Source organism: Mesoplodon bidens (genome assembly GCF_964165515.1).
Source record: "Mesoplodon bidens genome assembly, chromosome: 4".
Classification (NCBI taxonomy): Eukaryota; Metazoa; Chordata; class Mammalia; order Artiodactyla; family Ziphiidae; genus Mesoplodon; species Mesoplodon bidens.
The window spans coordinates 17,184,824-17,203,403 of record NC_138160.1 but is presented as its reverse complement, the minus strand read 5'-3'; the positions used below and the strand labels follow the sequence as shown (position 1 = coordinate 17,203,403).

General features: G+C 34.4%; 1 protein-coding gene across 1 annotated transcript in view; it reads left to right on the top strand.

Moving 5' to 3' along the window:
• Nucleotides 1–18,580, top strand: part of CDH18 (cadherin 18) — a gene marked incomplete at both ends in the record, with an annotated part of 320,575 nt that overhangs the window by 199,765 nt on the left and 102,230 nt on the right. Inside the window, one exon of the mRNA XM_081233726.1 lies at nucleotides 8,781–8,948. Coding sequence (XP_081089852.1) covers nucleotides 8,781–8,948 — 168 coding nt within the window. The remainder of the gene's footprint in view (nucleotides 1–8,780; nucleotides 8,949–18,580) is intronic.

Here is an 18,580-nt window from a genome sequence, read left to right as displayed (position 1 = left end):
TGCCTAGTGTTTCAGTGGGAAGAGCTGGGGAACTGGGCTCAGATGCATCCCTAGCCCTTTCCATCTCACGGCATCTCTCTGTGGTCTCTAGCAGGGTAGTTAGACTACTTATCTGAAGTCTCAGAGTTCATACATACCAAGGTAGAAGCTTCCAGTCGTCTTAAGTCCAGGGCAGAAATTTTCATACTATCACTTCCACTGTACTGTATTTGTCAAAGCAATCATACGCCAGCCACAGTTGATGGTGCTGGTATTTGATACCCTGCAAAAAGACCATAAACAGGTAATGGCCACTTGCAGCAAGATGAATCTTAGGTTTCTAAGTTTCTCACTCTTTCTCCTGTTGAACAAAAGGCTGAAACCTCATTTTTTGGAGTCAGATCATTTGGTTACCCATTATATCCACCGTTTTCTGGACATTTCTTTGATTATAATCAGAACTTTGATCCCAATGCCATTAGGACCCAAACTGGCCAAGAGAAACAGTTATTTCTTCTGATACCACGTTATTAAGATGCAGACATTCTCCCAAAATCTACTTCAGGCTCTTTTGCTGTATTTTCCTCTATTTACTCACAAGGAATCAGAAGCTCAGAAGGTAGTGATTGTGACAGCAGGCTGTGAATTCTAATTACATGGATTAAATACTGACTGTATGATACCTATCTGTCCTTGGGCACTTTTCTTAACCTTTCTGTTCTTGCAATCCCTCTTTGATAAAAAAAAAGGGGGATAATATGAATAGCATCCATAATCAGTTGATGTGAAGACTTAGTGTGAGGATTTAGTGATTTAACATAAATATCCCTCATTACGCTTAACAAATACTTCATAACTGTCAGTAGTTCTATCATGGTCATTATCATCATCACCACTGGAACTTCATCACCCAGGGAAGACTTTTTTGAAGTTTATTATTTACTTTTCTCCCTGCAGTGCTGTCTCAGTACATTTTTGTTGACCAGAGTTGTTAAGCTGAAAGCCTGCAAGTCTATAGAATATTTGGCCTTCACAAATGCACTGGCAAACCTATGATTTTATCAGTGTGGCTATTAAATATATTGACTAGAAAAACTGGTCTTTGGAAGTTGTAGATCACATTGAAACCTTAATAACAGATATAAATATTAAGCATAATGCAAAAATGAGAAAAATATTGAAATAAAAGCTTCTAGGTCAGAAACATATTTATTGATGCATAAACACAACTACATTCTCTTTGAATCTGTCTGATCTATGTCCCCAAATCCATAGAGAAGGTAATGCCCATTTTTTATAATACTGTTCCTCTTTCCACTTCCTCTTCTCTTCCCTCTCTCTCTCTCCCTCCACAAACACACCCCTCCCTGTCTCTCTCTTTCACAGTACTACAAGCCTCTCCTAAGGGTCTACAAGGTTAAGGACTTCATTAGTTGAACTAATGACACTGTGGCATTCTGATTTTACTGTCAGGAATTCCTGGGTTATATTTCAGCTTCTGCAAATTTCTGATCTGGAGAAAGTTATTTAAACTTTGAGCTTTCTCTCTCATGAAGAATATGGTGAAAATAATGAGCTATATACCTGAAGAGAGTGCCTAGGTCACAGCCCATACTCAAAACCTGTGAACTCGCCATCCTTTTCTCCTCACCAGAAATAAAACGTTTCACCGTCCATTTTAATGGTAGGAAGAAAAAAATCTAGAAGAGGAATAATTGAATCTTCCTACTAAATCATAAAAATGTCTACATTCATGAATTTAGGATCGTTAATTACATGAGTCATAGCTTGAAGTTAAATATGTTTCTTTTTTTAATTCTGGGATGCTAGTGTTTCATATATCTTATATTTTTCCTTTAAAAATAAAATATATAGTATAGTGAAAATATAAATAAAATTCTGAAGTTTAATCAGTTATCCACTGAAGCTTTAGAGTCTGAAATGTGCTAAATTTATCCGTAGAGATAACCATGCATCTGCCCAAGCACAGCCTGTAACAACTTACCAGTAGTGAAGTGTAGTGTCTTGACTTTCCACAGGGGCATCAGTGGAGCTATTCAAACTTTCAGTCACTTGAGGAACAAAACCTAGAATTATTCTGAGAGTATTAATGAGTACCTAATCTCTATTATTCTCCTACAGCTGTTTTCCAATGAGGCCAATGTTGTTGATACAGCCATGCACATTCTATATCCACACCTTTGTTCATGTCAGATCCCCTTTCCATGGCTTCTCTACTTCTCCATCTATCTTTCCATATCCTACAAACTTGTCATTGTCCTATAAAGTGCTCCTTGGTCATGTTCATCCATTTTGATAACTACAACCTTCCAAGTCTGTGTTTTGTCTTCCATTTAATAAACTCTATTTGCGGTATTACTTAACTTTCCATATTTGAATATTTATTGCCCTGTCTGTAAACACTCTAATCATGACCTTCTAAAGTTATAAGCTCTATCCTATATGTCTTTGAATTCCACATTTTAAATAGAGCAGAGACACATTCAATATACATTGGATTGGTGACAAATGAAGAAAAAAGGTTTTTGAAACTGTGGTAATGTTGCATATATATAGATTCAATGTCTGAATGCTTTTGATTTCAATGTAGACAGGAATTTATGGAAGCCACATTATCTTTACAAGTTAGTAGGGAAAATTCATAATGTGTAGTTGAAAAGAAGTAGCATATAATATACCAAATGTTGAAACAAATAGCAATTTAATATATAACATAAAAAATCTCCCAGGTACCTAGATCATCACAATTAGGTAGTTGGAAAGATGAATTATTACTGCCATGATATTAAGTGTCATTGTGTAGAAATTGAAACTTCTAAGCATTTATAAACCTCTCAGTATACATATTAATTATTTTAAATGAGCAGATCCTCCAATGAAATATGAGCACCTTGAGGCCAGATATCATATGTTCTCAACTGTAGGTGGATATCTCAAATTGGACTGCTCATGATAATCACAGAAGGGGCTTATCACAAATATTGATTGATGCTGGGCCCACTTCCCCAGATTCTGATTTAGTAGGTCTAAAATAGTGCCCTTGGAGTTGCATGATAATTGTCACTTCATGTGATTTTGTTAAGTGGCCCTTGTGCCTCATTAGAGAAACACTAGGGCTCCAATACATTTTAATAGACATTACAAAATGACATAATAGACTTTAAATGAATGAATGAACGATTGAACAAATTCAGAGGCAAAGCAAGCAATTGAGCCAAAGTGAGTATGTGTAGTTAAAACCTGGAAGAAAATCTACCAGTTCCTCTTATAAATGCATATATGTACCTTGAAGGTTTTTGTAGGAATTTGAATGTCATGATTGTTTATTTGTTCCGAACTTTTAGGGGTTTTATTTTGAAGTCTTCTGTGGTATTATCTAATCAACTAGATTTGTATATTTCCATCTTAAATACTTTTTAGTGGGTAAAGTACAAGAACAATTTTTGGAGGGTCTATTGCTCTATATGAATATCATCAGTCAGGAAACAAAAACACAAAGTGGGTTAGTGAGTCAGGTTCATTGAGTAATGTTTATGACCACAGACGAGTTTCAATGTTATGAGCCTGTATTGAGCAGAGAGTCATTCCCAGTTACAGGCCCCTACATAACAACGTGATTGGGAAGCAGTAGTCAAAAGGTAATTTGCAGGCAGTGGGGCACCTACAATTGTTTAAAAGGAAAGTAATAAGAAACAAACAAAATGATACAAGGGTAAGGACATCCTGTTGATTCAACCCAGCATCAGAGGAGAATAAGAGGAACAATTTCTGTTAAAATTTTTGAAGTAAACATTGCTAGTGAATATATCAAACATTCAGAATATGCCATTACCAGTTACCTAGCATTTACTGAAAAGAGGAGAGTTTTCCTTGTTTTTAAACAAACAATGCAATAATTTATGGTGATTAATTTAGCTGCTCTGAGTTGTTTTCTTCATAAATTTGCTTAATAAAAAGGCCATGTGGTAAGTCCTTATTATGTTTATTTGGAAGACAAAAATAAGTTATATTATAATTACTGGGTCCTTGGGTACATGGCAGAAAAGCCAAACAAAAAAACAAAATATCAGTTCTTATTTGGACTGTGTAAATATAGTTTATCTTAGTCTTGTACATGAGTTTAGGCTTCACAATTTTGAAAAATCTATATTACTCTTGCATATTTTTTATTGTCTGTGCTCATGTGTATATCCTCACACATGCTTTTATTGACATGAGGAGATGGCAATAAAAAGTGAAGAAATGTATGAATGCATAATGGCAGAACTTCGTCTTTCTAATTGTGGTTTTTCAAAACATAGTTTTGACCCACTTACACTGGAATCACCTGTAGTAGTTGTTATGGATATTGGGGGAGGTCATCCAGAGAATGTGAATGCCAGTTGACCAACAAGCTGGACCCAGGCAATAAGAGACTCCGCATCCCCTTCTCTGACCTTGGAATGTGCGTTCTGCCCACATTTCCCACAGTGGGAGTTATTTTCAAGGATGCAGTCTTGAGAGAGCAAGGTTTCAGGATGCAAGGTTAATATATAAAAGTCAATCTCTTTCCTATATGCCAGCAGTGAACAAGTTGACTTTGATTTAAAAACACAATGTGATTTAGGTTAGCTTCCCCTAGAAGAAATACTTGGGTATAATCTAACAAAAAAAAGGTATGAAATTGATATGAGGAAAACTACAAAACTCTCATGAAAGAAACAAAAAAGAAGTATTGTTAAATAAATGGAGATATATTTTGTGTCCATGGATAGGTAAAACTCAATATTTTCAGTTCTTCTCAACTTTATCAATGGAATATCAATCAAAATCCCAAAAAGTTATTTTGTAGTCATTGAAAAACTTGTTTTAAAGTTTGTATGTAGAATCAAAAGACCCAGAATAACCAACACAATATTAAAGGAGAAGAACAAATTAGGAAGACTAACAGTACCCTGATTCAATATTTACTATAAAGCTATAGTAATCAAGGCAGTGTAGTATTGATGAACGAATAGACAAATATACCAATGGAACAGATTAGAGAGCCCAGAAATTGTTTCTCATGCATGTAGTCAACTGACCTTTGACAAAGAAGTAAATATTATACAATGGAGACAAACTTGCTATTTCCACAAATGGTGCTGGGATAAATTGAAAACCACATGCCAAAAAAATGACACAGATATTACACTCTTAGCTAAAAGTAACTCAAAATATGCCACAGACCTAAATATAAAACTATAAAATTCCTAGAAGGTAACATAGAAGAAAATCTAGATGACATTAGCTATCTTAGGTATCTTAGGCTGTGATTTTAGGTATAACACCAAAGTTGTGATTGATGAAAGAAATAATTTATAATATGGATTTCAAAGTAATTAAAAACTTCTAAATTGTGGAAGACACTGTCAAGAGAATGAAAAGACAAGTAATAGCCAGAGACAATATTTGCAAAAGACTTATTAATAGGGGACTGTTATTTAACATATACAAATAACTCTTAAAATTCAACAATAAGAAAACAAATAACCTGATTTTTAAAAATGGACAAAAGCCCTTAACAGACACCTCACCAAAGAAGACATACATATAGACATAAACATATGGAACAATTTTCATCATTATGTGCCATTAAGGAAATGCAAGTTAAAACATCAGTGAGATACCATTATACACCTAATACAATGTTGATAGTCTGAACACTGACAACACCAAAACCTGGCCAAAATGTGAAGCAACAGAAATTCATTCATTGTTGGTGGGGATGCAAAATGGTACAGCCACTTTGGAAGACAATTTGGCAGTTTCTTATAAAACTAAACAGACTCCTAACATAAGATCCAGCAATCACACTCCTTTATATTTACTTCAAGGATTTGAAGACTTATGTCCACACAAAAACCTGCACACAGATGTTTATAACAGTTTTACTCATAATCACCAAACCTTGAAAGCAACCAATATGTCCTTTAGTAGGTGAATGAATAAACATTGGCACATCCAAGTAGGGGAATATTATTCAGAACTAAAAAGAAATGAGCTATCAAGACATGGTAAGACGTGGAGGATCCTTAAATACCTTTTACTAATTGAAGAAGCCAATCTGAAAAAAATTGCACACTGTATGAATCCAGTTATACAACTTTTTGGAAAAGGCAAAATGTGCAAACAGTAAAAAGATCAGTGATTGCCAAGGTTGAGGGAAGGAAGGGTGAATAGGTGGAATAAAGAGGATTTTTAGGGCAGTTAAATTATTCTGTGCAATACTGCAATGATGAATACATATCATTGTGCATGTGTCCAAACCCATAGAATGTACAACACCGAGTGATCCCTAACATAAATTACGTACTTTGGGTGGTAACATGTCAATGTAAGCTCATCACCTGTAAAAAATGCATCATTTTAATACAGAATGGTGCTAGCTGGGGAGGCTGTGTGTGTCAGGAGGAAAAGGGTACAGGGTAACTGTCTGTACTTTCTTAATTTTACTATGGACCTAAAACTGCTCTAGAAAATAAAGTCTACTTAAGAGGGAAAAATGTGTTACTGTGCATCAGCTGTGTTCTAGACTACCCTACTTACAAGCATCTGGGCCACATGTTTGAATAAGATTATTGTATACAGGGATCATGTTGCTATGGCAATTTGCCTGAACATTCCCCAGTTACCTAGGTGCCTTCAGGGGAGGTCATAGCTAAGCACATGCAACTGAACCATTCTCAAGAGAACAGAGAGTTTAAATGAACCCTTAAACAATTGTTTCTGAGAAAGATGTGTCAATTCCGGATATGCTCTTTTCTTTCCATAGCAAATTTAGCTGACAAATTTCTTCCCATTTCATGTCAGAGTAGCAGTATTATAAAAGAAGGGAGATAATGGCAATTGCAATGAAATTATTAAAGTCCATGCTGTAACACAGGGGTTGTGCTAATTCGTCTTCTCTGATCCTCTGAAATGAATAACATTCAAATTGCATAAAACTATCTATCATTCACTTTTTTAATGACAGATTTTATTTTCACATATGTATATTCTTCAAATATCACTGTAATGATTTCATTGTAAAACATCCTGGGCAGTAATCTCATACTTCTACACATCAGAGGCAAGTCCCATTTCTAGTGTATTCTTTATAGAATGGCATTTTTTTTCAAATATCAGAGAGTATACATTTCTTTCATTAAATATTTTCATAAATTCTTAACTTGTTCCTTTCTGCATCTATTTAATTTTTTTCTTATATAATTACCATATGTGATAAAACATTCTATTTAGTAAGGATGCTTGAGGCTTTTTCATATGCATGAATTAGATGAATCATTTATCATATTATTATAATTTCTTTTGATAAGAATAATTTTCATTCTTATTTAGCTTCAGGAAAGTTCTCCTAAATTCCCTCAATTATATGTTCACAAGTTTTGAAAGTAGGGGGATCTCTTTTCCTGGGGCCTGTGGTTCTCCTCTCAGAGCATCGCATGTGCAATCAATTCAGTGAAAAAAAAAAAAAAAAAAGCGGTTAAGTGTTCTACATTCAAAACAACTGATTGACTAATCCTTTCCACCATTAAAAGACTATCTTTTCCACTTGGATATACAAACCCATTTTCTCCTATTATATCAGTATATTGTCTGCAAAAGTATTCGTCAAGCTCTATAGTTGGCAGTCATTATAAATGGCACTGTCCCGTGAATTAACTAATCAAGTGTGAGTTTGATTGAAGCCATTGGTGTCTTTCTCAAAAGTGACCTGATCCAACTCTTTTGAATAAAAGTAAAAAAGATGGTTGTTAAATGGTAACCTATGTTTGGAGTAGCAAATATATTTATATTGTACATTTATATGAATATAAAATATAAATATAAACACATGTATGCTTATATATTTATATGCTTGTGTTTAATATGGCTCATGTATATGAGGACAATTTTTTTATTTTAAGACATATTTGATAGTCCTTGCATAAACTTGACCTGCTAGAAAATGTGTTCCAGTTTCTAAATGTAAGGCTTTGTTGACAAATCTATCTAATTTATGTGTGTGTGTGTGTGTTTACCTACACATAACTACATATGGATATATAACATTTTGTATCTCTTTATTGAATCCAGTATTAATTAATGAGAAAGTGCATTAAATGTCTTTTTTGGTACTACAAGAAAAAGAATGTGACTTCTACATGCAAGTCTTGGAACCAATCTCATCATTTTATTTTGCTTGTGTACTTAGATCTAGTTCTTATTGTAGTTGTTATTTCCTGACAAAAAGTCAGTTTCTTAGTCTTGATAAATGTTAAAATCCCTCCTGCCTGTAATCTTTGTTCAAGTGTCTACACTCCGCCAATGTTTTTCATCATCAAATTTTGACAACCCTCTCAGAAAACTAAGTAAATTGTTCTGTAAGGAGGAAAATTAACCTCCACTCAAAATATCTCAGCTGACACTTGCGAGGAGAATGAGTTGTGAAATATTCAGGCCACCAGCAGAAGGAAAGAGCAGGGACTGCAGGGCTGCCCTCTAGAGGCCAGTGACCCCAAGGGCCACCAAGAGATGGGTATCTTCATTTACCTCTAATAGATTGGTTTGGGATGCATGGTTATAAATAAATATTTCGATGAGACAGTTTTAATAACATTGTCAAGGTACTATTTGTCTCAGAAGCTTGGTTTTCTCTCGAAAGCATTTCAGTTAAAACTACTTTTCTTAAAAGAAAAAAAGAAAAAAGAGAGAGATACCTATGTTGCTTCTCATTTAATGTATAATCCATACTGTTTTGTTTAAAATATGTATTACAGGTGTTATTAGAACTGCCTTACATAATATGGACAGAGAAGCCAGAGAACATTACTCAGTGGTCATTCAAGCCAAAGACATGGCTGGGCAAGTTGGAGGGCTGTCGGGATCCACTACGGTCAACATCACCCTGATAGATGTCAATGACAACCCCCCACGGTTTCCTCAAAGTACGTACCTGTTTCTTCTGGTTTGCACTTATCATTATTCATTTATGTAAAACAGATTGAAATACAGTTGACCCTTGAACAACACAGATTTGAGCTGCAAGGGTCCACTTTTACATGGATTTTTCTCAGTAGTAAGTACCACAGGACTACATGATCAGATCTGTGGTTGGTTGTAACTGCAGATACTGAGAAACCTGGATACATAGGGCCGACTATAAGTTATATGCATTTTTGGACAGCATAGAGGTTGGACGCTCCTAAACTTCATGTTGTTCAAGGGTCAATTATACTTGAACATATAATATCATGTTACTGTTATCTTAAAAGGGAATATTTTGTTTTGCATGGTCTTCCTTTTATACACAAGACTAAAGAAATCACTCCATCTGTGGTCTCCTGAACCTGGCAGATAATTGTCACGGTGTTAGATAGCCATTTCAGTTGGCATCACAGTTAAATACTAAAAATAAGATAGTGGTACTAAGTAATGATATCCTGCATTTGCTGAAGTAGTTATTATTACTAAGGAATTCATGGAGATATTCATAATACATTTTGATAAGGGCATTCTACTCTTGAAAAATAGTCAAAAATGCATGTTTTGTGACTGAAATTTAAAAAAAAAAATCCTGCAAGTTAGGAATGAACACTTTTCACATACACACACACACAAACATGCCATCCAACCACAGGGTACGGCTAATATAATAAAGTCTGATCTCAAAGTAGAATATGAACCTTGTGAATACAGAGCACAAACTATCAGACAATTCAAGGGGAGAAAGTGTTAGTTCTGTGAGCTCAGAATGAAATTGTGTTTATGACACCCTCAGAAAGGGAAAGAAACATATTTGAGTATTTCTAATGTGGCAGAAACTGTGGATGGCATTTTATAGAATAACCATTAATTATCATAACAGTCCTGTAGGGGAGCTGTCCTACTTACACATGCTGTTTAAAAACTGTAATGAAGTAGACAGCATGGGATGTCAATAAAGACTCTCCACAAGTCAGTATGAAAGGCCGTCCCCAGGCTTATCTCTCAGCATCATTCTCAGTACACTCCATACACGATGGAATACTGCCTGTTCCGAAAACATAACAGTCTGTGCATCCTTAAATCAGCCCAGAATTTTCCACACTCACGTGCCTTTGTTTAAAAGCCCACTTACTGGGCTTCCCTGGTGGCGCAGTGGTTGAAAGACCACCTGCTGATGCAGGGGACGCGGGTTCGTGCCCGGTCCGGGAAGATCCCACATGCGGCGGAGCGGCTGGGACCGTGAGCCATGGCCGCTGAGACTGCGCCTCCGGAGCCTGTGCTCCGCAACGGGAGAGGCCACAACAGTGAGAGGCCCACGTACTGCAAGAAAATAAATAAATAAATAAATAAATAATAAATAAAAAAATAAAATAAATAAAAGCCCACTTACAAGTTTCTCTGACCTCTGTTGCAGAATTAGCAGAGAGTTAATTAACCCTCATTTCCTGTTATATAGCACTTTCCCATGAACGTTTATGCTGTGTTTATTTCCATAGGTGCATATCTCCCCTACTGTGAGTCCCTCTAAGTAATAATGATGCTTGACTTGTCTTTGTAACCTTAAATATTCAGATCGTTGCCGAACCCTTGATAAATGATTACTAAATGAATGAGTAAATTAGTCACATTTAAATACTCTGTCAAACTACTATTGTTAAAAGACAATTTAAGAAAAAAAAAATGTCATGAAGAACCTAGTGGTAAGACAGTAATAAAGACACAGATCTACTAGAGAATGGACTTGAGGATATGGGGAGGGGGAAGGGTAAGCTGTGACAAAGCGAAAGAGTGGCATGGACATATATACACTACCAAACGTAAGGTAGATAGCTAGTGGGAAGCAGCCGCATAGCCCAGGGAGATCAGCTCGGTGCTTTGTGACAGCCTGGAGGGGTGGGATAGGGAGGGTGGGAGGGAGACGCAAAAGGGAGGGGATATGGGAACATATGTATATGTATAACTGATTAAATTTGTTATAAAGCAGAAAACAAAAAAGACCAGTGTTAAAGAAATGCAGGACTAATTCATAGTTAGGTAAAGCCACTTTAAAATATCGATTCTAAGGATAAGATTATGTGACCTGGTTCTTTTATGTGGCTTTTGCTCCATGAAGAAAATATGTTTGAAAGAAAATTATAAATCATAGATAGGTCCACATTATTAAGCCATGAAGTATAATTAAATTTCAAGTCATTTTACAAAATTATAGTATTTTTTTTTTTTTTTTTCCGTACGCGGGCCTCTCACTGTTGTGGTCTCTCCCGTTGCGGAGCACAGGCTCCAGACACGCAGGCTCAGTGGCCATGGCTCACGGGCCCAGACTCTCCGCGGCGTGTGGGATCTTCCCGGACCCAGGCACGAACCCACGTCCCCTGCATCGGCAGGCGGACTCTCAACCACTGCGCCACCAGGGAAGCCCTACAGTGTACTTTTGTATTCATTTTATCCCTTATTCCACACAATATACATATACACATATTTCATTATGAGAAAAGTGCTGTTGAACTCAGCTGAATATAAACTTTATTATAATTTACAACACCAACCTGATTTTCAACCTACCTTATTTTCAAATAAATTCTACCACCACTATTTTAAAGATATATATTAATATTATAACCCTTATTGTAATAGAGTGAAAAACTCAAACTCTACACAGTAGAGGCTCAATAAATGCTTGATCTTGGTACAAATAACATCTTCCATTCTTTCTCTCCCTCCTTCTCTCCATAAACTGATTTTTAAATTGACAAGTCCATTAAAACTGATTTTAGAAATCAACAGAAAATTGTAATGGTGATGAATATAGAAAAGTGTATTCCTAATTTATTTTGATTGATGATAGTTTCTGAAGCATCAGTTCATAGGAAAAACAATTGTTTTACCTGACAAGGACACAGAATAAACGTACATTCATTGAATTAACTCATTATATCCAATGGGATCTACATGTCTTCCATCTGTAGCAGTCTGTGCATAAAGACTGACAACTGTCAATCCTGCCACATGTTGAGATGCTCTTAGTGTTTTGAAACAGAGGCAGTACACACCCAGAACCTCACACTCTGATTTGTTTAAAAGATATTTTATTGTGCACACATATTGCACTAAACACATTGCTGCTTTCAGAATGATTTGGTGTCACCATGACAAGAATAGCTTGCAGTAAAGTATTCTTTAATTTTCCCACAAGCATTATAACTCACCAAGTGGTTAGATATATAGTGGGAAACTTTGCAAACTGCATGGAGGAAAAAAATGTGATGTGCTATGAGGACTTGCATTCATGAAGCACCATGAAATGCACCATGAAATCTATAAACAGTTCAAATTCTATAAAGATCAGTCATCAAACAGACCCAGTAGTCTAACTGTTTCTCTTAAGATGTTTTTGTTTTGTTTTGTTTACAGTTCTCCTTCTGACTTTTTTTTTTTTTCTCTTCACTTGAGAGAGCCATGTTTTACCATAACTGACTGACTCTGGTTTAAACATCTGGCATGCAAAGCTTTGCAAAATATTCCCTCATAGCATTTTTTACAATGTCTTTCTCTTCCCATCAATTTGCTATGGCCTGTTAAAATCAGCTTGTTACATCTTGTATCTTAACTTAAAGTTATCAGTGTACCTTAATTTAAGGTAAATGGGTTTTGAGTAAGCATTTGAGAGTTACATGTGAACTAGACTAATAATTTGCTTTACAAAAACTCTCTACACTAGGCAGATGCAAACTCAGTGGCCTGGAATACAAGGCAAACGAAAGTCCAGGTGGAAGCGGGCTGCCTGTCAGTGTCAGGGAGGCTATAGGGGAGAACAGACATTGGATGGTACATGTCCAACTACACATGACAAATTAGAAAAGGGGACTACTTGTCAGACTCACAGTGAAAGAGAACAAATCAGCCCATCTGTGGCTTGAATCCTTACTCGAAGGACAAAAGTGATGCCCGGTTCTTCTTCAGAGACAATATCTCAAGGTGTAAGTTCCTCAATATTAGTACTTCTATTGAAAGGAATCTATTCTAATTCTGAAGATTCTTGCTATTTCCTTCTCTGGTTTTAACTATGCTATGGTTATTCCATAATTGATTCTCAGACAGATAAAAAGTCACTGAGGTCTATTATTCTGTGTAAAGAAAGTGTGCATAAATATCAGTAACTTTCATGAAAGCTCATAAAGCAAACCTTCTATACCCTAAATGAAGGAAGTTGTATTTGAGAATTGTCCTCATAGAGTAAATAAACAATCTGGGGAAACAAGAAGAACACATGTCAAATAACCATTAATTAAAGAGCAGAAATTTGATCGTTTAACAAAAATTCCCCTAAGAACTTGAAATAATTGCAAAATTAAGTCATCCAACAACTTTAGCCTGTTTGTGACTCGAGTTGATATAGTGCAATGTTAATATTTGGAGGCTCAAGTCCTAAAAGTTCAGTAGATGGCAGTATTTCCCATAAACCTAAGAATGAGAAAACTAACTGATGTGGGTAAATTTAATGTTAGTAAAAGAGGTAATATCACTGATGGAAATATTGACATTGATGTCATTTTGTTGATGGTAAAATATTTTAGATGAAAGCCTGTTGTTTTAAAGTTATTATTTGCATTTTCATGAGAACAAATCTAAATGGCATATAATATATTTAGCATTAATATTTTATTTGAAACAAATTAAAAGAAACAAGCAAGCAAGCTTCTCCTTTGATCCATCAAAATGTGAAGTACATATTTCAATTACCACCAAGTTGGAGTTTTTCTAGCATACTTTAAAAAAAATACCTAGTTTATTTTACCATGGTTACAGGCATATATTTTGAAACTTCTTGAGTTTTTTTAAGTGTCAGCATGTACTTGATTTAAAAGAAGGTAAATTCCACAGCTTCATGGTTAGTTTTCTACATATATAAATTAGTTCAAGTTTATTCATTATGTCACTGCAACTTTCTATATTCAAACAGAAGTTTTTTTGTCAGCTCTTGAGAGATGTATGTTATTATATCCCATTATGATACTGGATTTTTCTATTTTTTCTTCTATTTTTTATTAGTATTTTTTGGTTTTGTTTTATTTTGGTTAGATATAGTTTGAAATCATGTTACCAAATGCACATAGATTTAAGGTATGATATCTTCCTCTTTGAAAGTATGTCATTGTGAAACATCTCTCTTTAATAATGGTTCATAAATTAAAGTCCAATTTATCTGACATTAATATAACTATTCCAGATATTTTGTTTTCCTTTTTTTTTAGTTAACAGCTGTATGGTATAATATTTTTCATCATTTTACTTTTTTACTATATTGTTCTTATTTTTTTTTAATTTCATTTAAGACACTAAGTTTTTGTTGATTTGTTTTAATCTGGTTTCACATTTCTGTTGTTTATTTTTATTTACTATACTTATAATTAATTACTGGTACATTTCTATTTAAGTCTACCATCTTGCTACTTTTTTCTTTTATTTCTTTTCTCTCTTTCCTTACTTTCTGTGAATTATTCTTGTATTTAATTTTGTTCATTTTATGCTCCATCAATATTTTTTATTTTGCTTTCTTCTATTTTTCTTTCATGTTTGCTCTAGATATTTCAATTTATTTCATTCCACCTTAAAATATAATTTATCACTTGAAAAATGGAATAACTTTAAACTTTAAAAATCTTTTATTTTTGCTATTTTTGTCATCTTATAAATTAAGCCTTATGTGAAATTATAATTTTGTTTTGTTTTGTGTTGTTAAAGAATCATGTTTTTTTTTTTTTTTTTTTTTTTCTTTTTGCGGTATGCGGGCCTCTCACTGTTGTGGCCTCTCCCGTTGCGGAGCACAGGCTCCGGATGCGCAGGCCCAGCGGCCATGGCTCACGGGCCCAGCCGCTCCGCGGCATATGGGATCCTCCCAGACCGGGGCACGAACCCGTATCCCCTGCATCGGCAGGCGGACTCTCAACCACTGCGCCACCAGGGAGGCCCAAGAATCATGTTTTAAGTCAATTATAATTTATCCTTCCTGGTGCTATTTATTTTCTTTATTTTCCGTTTTTCCTTCTATATTCATTAATCATTTTAAAAGGAAATTCTAAATTTTCTTTAAAAATCCCTTTCTCTTCCTTTAGTGCTAGTCTACTATCAATGATTTTTTTCCTTTTTAGTTTTTTTTCATAAACATTCTTTTTCCTACATTTTTAAAAGTGTAATTTCCAATGGAAATGGAATTCTAGCTCGAAGGATATTTTTCTCTATTTCAAAAATTAATGATGTAATGTCTGCTGACCACCATCTTGTCTGTTAAAAAAAAAAAAAATCCGTCTCAGTCTTATTATCATTTTACTATAGTTTATTCTACTTTAATGGATCTTTCTTATTTTAAGATATTCTGTGCTTAACTTTCCAGAAGTTTAACTATGTTGTACCTAGGAGGTATTTGCTTTTTTAAGAATCTGCTTTTCAATTAAAAGGCATTTTAAAGCTATCTTTTATTGAGTTCCAAGGAATTTTGGTCAGCATTTACTCAAATATTTCTTCTATATTATTTCCTCACTTCTTAACTACTGGTTCTGCAAAAGGATACATGTATGCTCTTTTAAATATTCATCATCAGTCTACTTTTCTATATATATATATTTTTTGTTGTTGTTGTTGTTTTGTATAGATATGTGTGTTTATGGACATGGGCATATATTTCTTAGAAATAATTTGATTGTTACTAGTTAATCTTTACAAATCAATTTCTAATTCTTCATAGAATGTTGAAAAAAGTAGGAATGGTTTTCATTAGGGATTTATAAGTTTACAGTTTTTTCAGTTTTTTATGAGTCATGCTTATGATTAAAAGTGAGAGAGTGTTAGAAAGTGGCCCATTGTATCATTACTTTGAAGAAAATAAATTTGTACAGGAGAATCAGCTTTGCAATGCTGCATGTTGACACATGATAACACAGAATGTTGGTTAAGCATATTCCCAATTACAGTGAATATTCTGATATAGGACAATTGTCCTTTTAATGTGTGGCATTTGAATAACTGTAGAATTAGTCTTTTATTCATGTATTAAAAATATTGCAGGCAAAGCTTAACGTAATGCTTAATGATTAGTATTCAATACAAGTGTCTTAGATTCAGCGACATCCCAGATTCCTTGTGTGTCTTTTTTTTTTAATTTGAATGTAGCATTTCCAATGTATACTCTATCTGCATAAAACAATTTAATGTAGAGATTTTGAAACTCTCTGGTTAACCTTATGATGTCAGACATCCTGTATAAATCATAGTACAGTATCTTAACCACTTATGTGTCAATCAACTTGCTCCCAGAATCATCTATAAATAGATATGTATCTTGTGTAAAGGTGGTCACTTTCCCAAGTAAATATTTTTCATGTAATAAAAATATTAACTAGTCAGAATAAATGTAATGATCTGTTGATTACAGTTCTTATAGGCTAGGGCATGGGGTTAATCTTAGGAAATGATTTATTTGCTCACCTGGTAAAGCTACTGAAGCAAAGGTACGAGGTCTTTTAAAAATCAATTAGAATCAAGACTATCCTGGGAAAAAAAAGTATATTAAAAGGGACAAGCTTCAATGAACCAAATTTTCTTTTATTATTCCCATGAAGTCTTCCTTTCTTAAATGTACTTCAGTTAATCATTAACATTTTATGATGGTGTCTAAGAAATTATTTGAAAAGGATCACATATGGCATATGAAATTATGGAATATTCAGAAAAAAATTATGAAATAATATCTGTATCTCTGTCACATAAAATTATGTACTCTTAACACCAAAATAGGTAACATTAGCGCTATTTAGAGGTATATTTAAAACTTGCTAATGAGGTAGAATATCACTTAGAAATTATTCACATATATTCAAACTAAGAAAAAAAAAAGACACTACTAATGTACTATAAACCATTTGATACCTAAAATTCAATAATACACATTACACCACCTCATGGCTCAACAAGTCTAAGCCCCACATCCAGCCATTTAAATCATAAATGTTCCAGTATATTTAACTTCCCCAGATAAGGAGAAATTCTATCTTAAAATAGTTTAAAGCATCAAAAATGCTATAGACTCTGTAGTAGACATTTGGTGTAACAGACGTTTCATTCATAGAAAAAAATTCTGTCTACACACTTTCTAATTTTTTTCCATGGAAAATATAGTTGCCAAGAGTGAACCAACCTTCATGATATTTACAAAAAAAAGAAATGTAAGTGTATACATAATCAACATTTTGACAACAATTGGGTAGCTAATATTAAAAAGGAGCTTAAATGTAGAGGAATGAAGAAAAACAAGTTGAAGACTTGTTTGATATGACAAGTCTAGTCTCTATAAGCTGGCACCAACTATAGAAGTCAGAGGCTCCTTCTTTCCAATATGGCCACCTCTTCAGCTAGGGAGCTTCCCCTCTTACATATTTGCCTAGGTGCTGTAGTGCTCTCTGTCTCCTGACTTTGAAAATATAGAGAACATTATAGGAGTGGGAGTTCCTTTCTATGGGAGCTCTGTTGTAGAGTTCTGTGAAGCCTAAATGTCATACTCTGGACAAATAAGAGTTTAGGGAATTATGTGCATTCTGCTACTGATGTAATTATGTTTTCCCTCAATAAATTTTAATTTATGTTTTCATGTGGGTGTAGTAGTGTGAGTGAATCTGCACTTCAAGTGGGAAATTTGCAAGCCGATGTTGTGAGAGCCCAGAGAGAGTATAAGGCAGGATGTATGCATTGGAAGCTAGCATCTTAGCTTGCTAGCCCTGGAGAAAGGAGGAAGTATATAATTACAGGAACTTATTAGAGATGATACTAGAGTTAAGTGTCTGGTATGAAACCAGGGCTTGCTCTGAAATGAAAAATGGAAAAACTGTACTTATCAATCAACAGAAGATGCAACATAGACACTGACATTGGGGGAATAGATTAGACACAGCTGAATATAGAATAAGTAAACTGGAAGATATGTTTGAAGAAAATTAACCAGAATGCATCTGAGAAGCTGAAGATTAGAGAGAGAGTGAGAACGAGAGAGAGAGAGAAATATGTATCAAAGAAAATAAGCTTCAATGTACAATCATAGGACTTTCATATGAAGCCAACAAAGAAAATGGTGATGCAGTGTTCAAAACACAAAAACAAAAAAGTAAACTAAGAGTTTTCAAGAATAAATACCGACATGAAACCTTAGATAAACAATTATTAGAAGATCCAAACAGAGTGGAAAAATACTATCACCTAGATGTGTTATGGTGAAGTTTAGAATTCCAAAACCAAAGAGAAAACCATTTAACTCACTATGAACTTATCATCAACAAAAGCAGAGTACAGATGACAATAGAGACCTGTCTTCAAAATTGATGAGAAGGGGGAAAAACTGTTACTCTAGTAATCTTTAACATGCTAAATTGCATTAAAAGTGAAGATGATATAAAGATACATTAAAACAAAAAGAATGAATTCATTGTTCAGAGAACCTCATTGGAAAACTACTTAAAATGTTTGTCTCAGAGGCTGCAATCTTTATACAACATTCATTCTCATTTGTCTTCCTCAGAGAATTCTGTTTGGAATAGTATTTTACTGA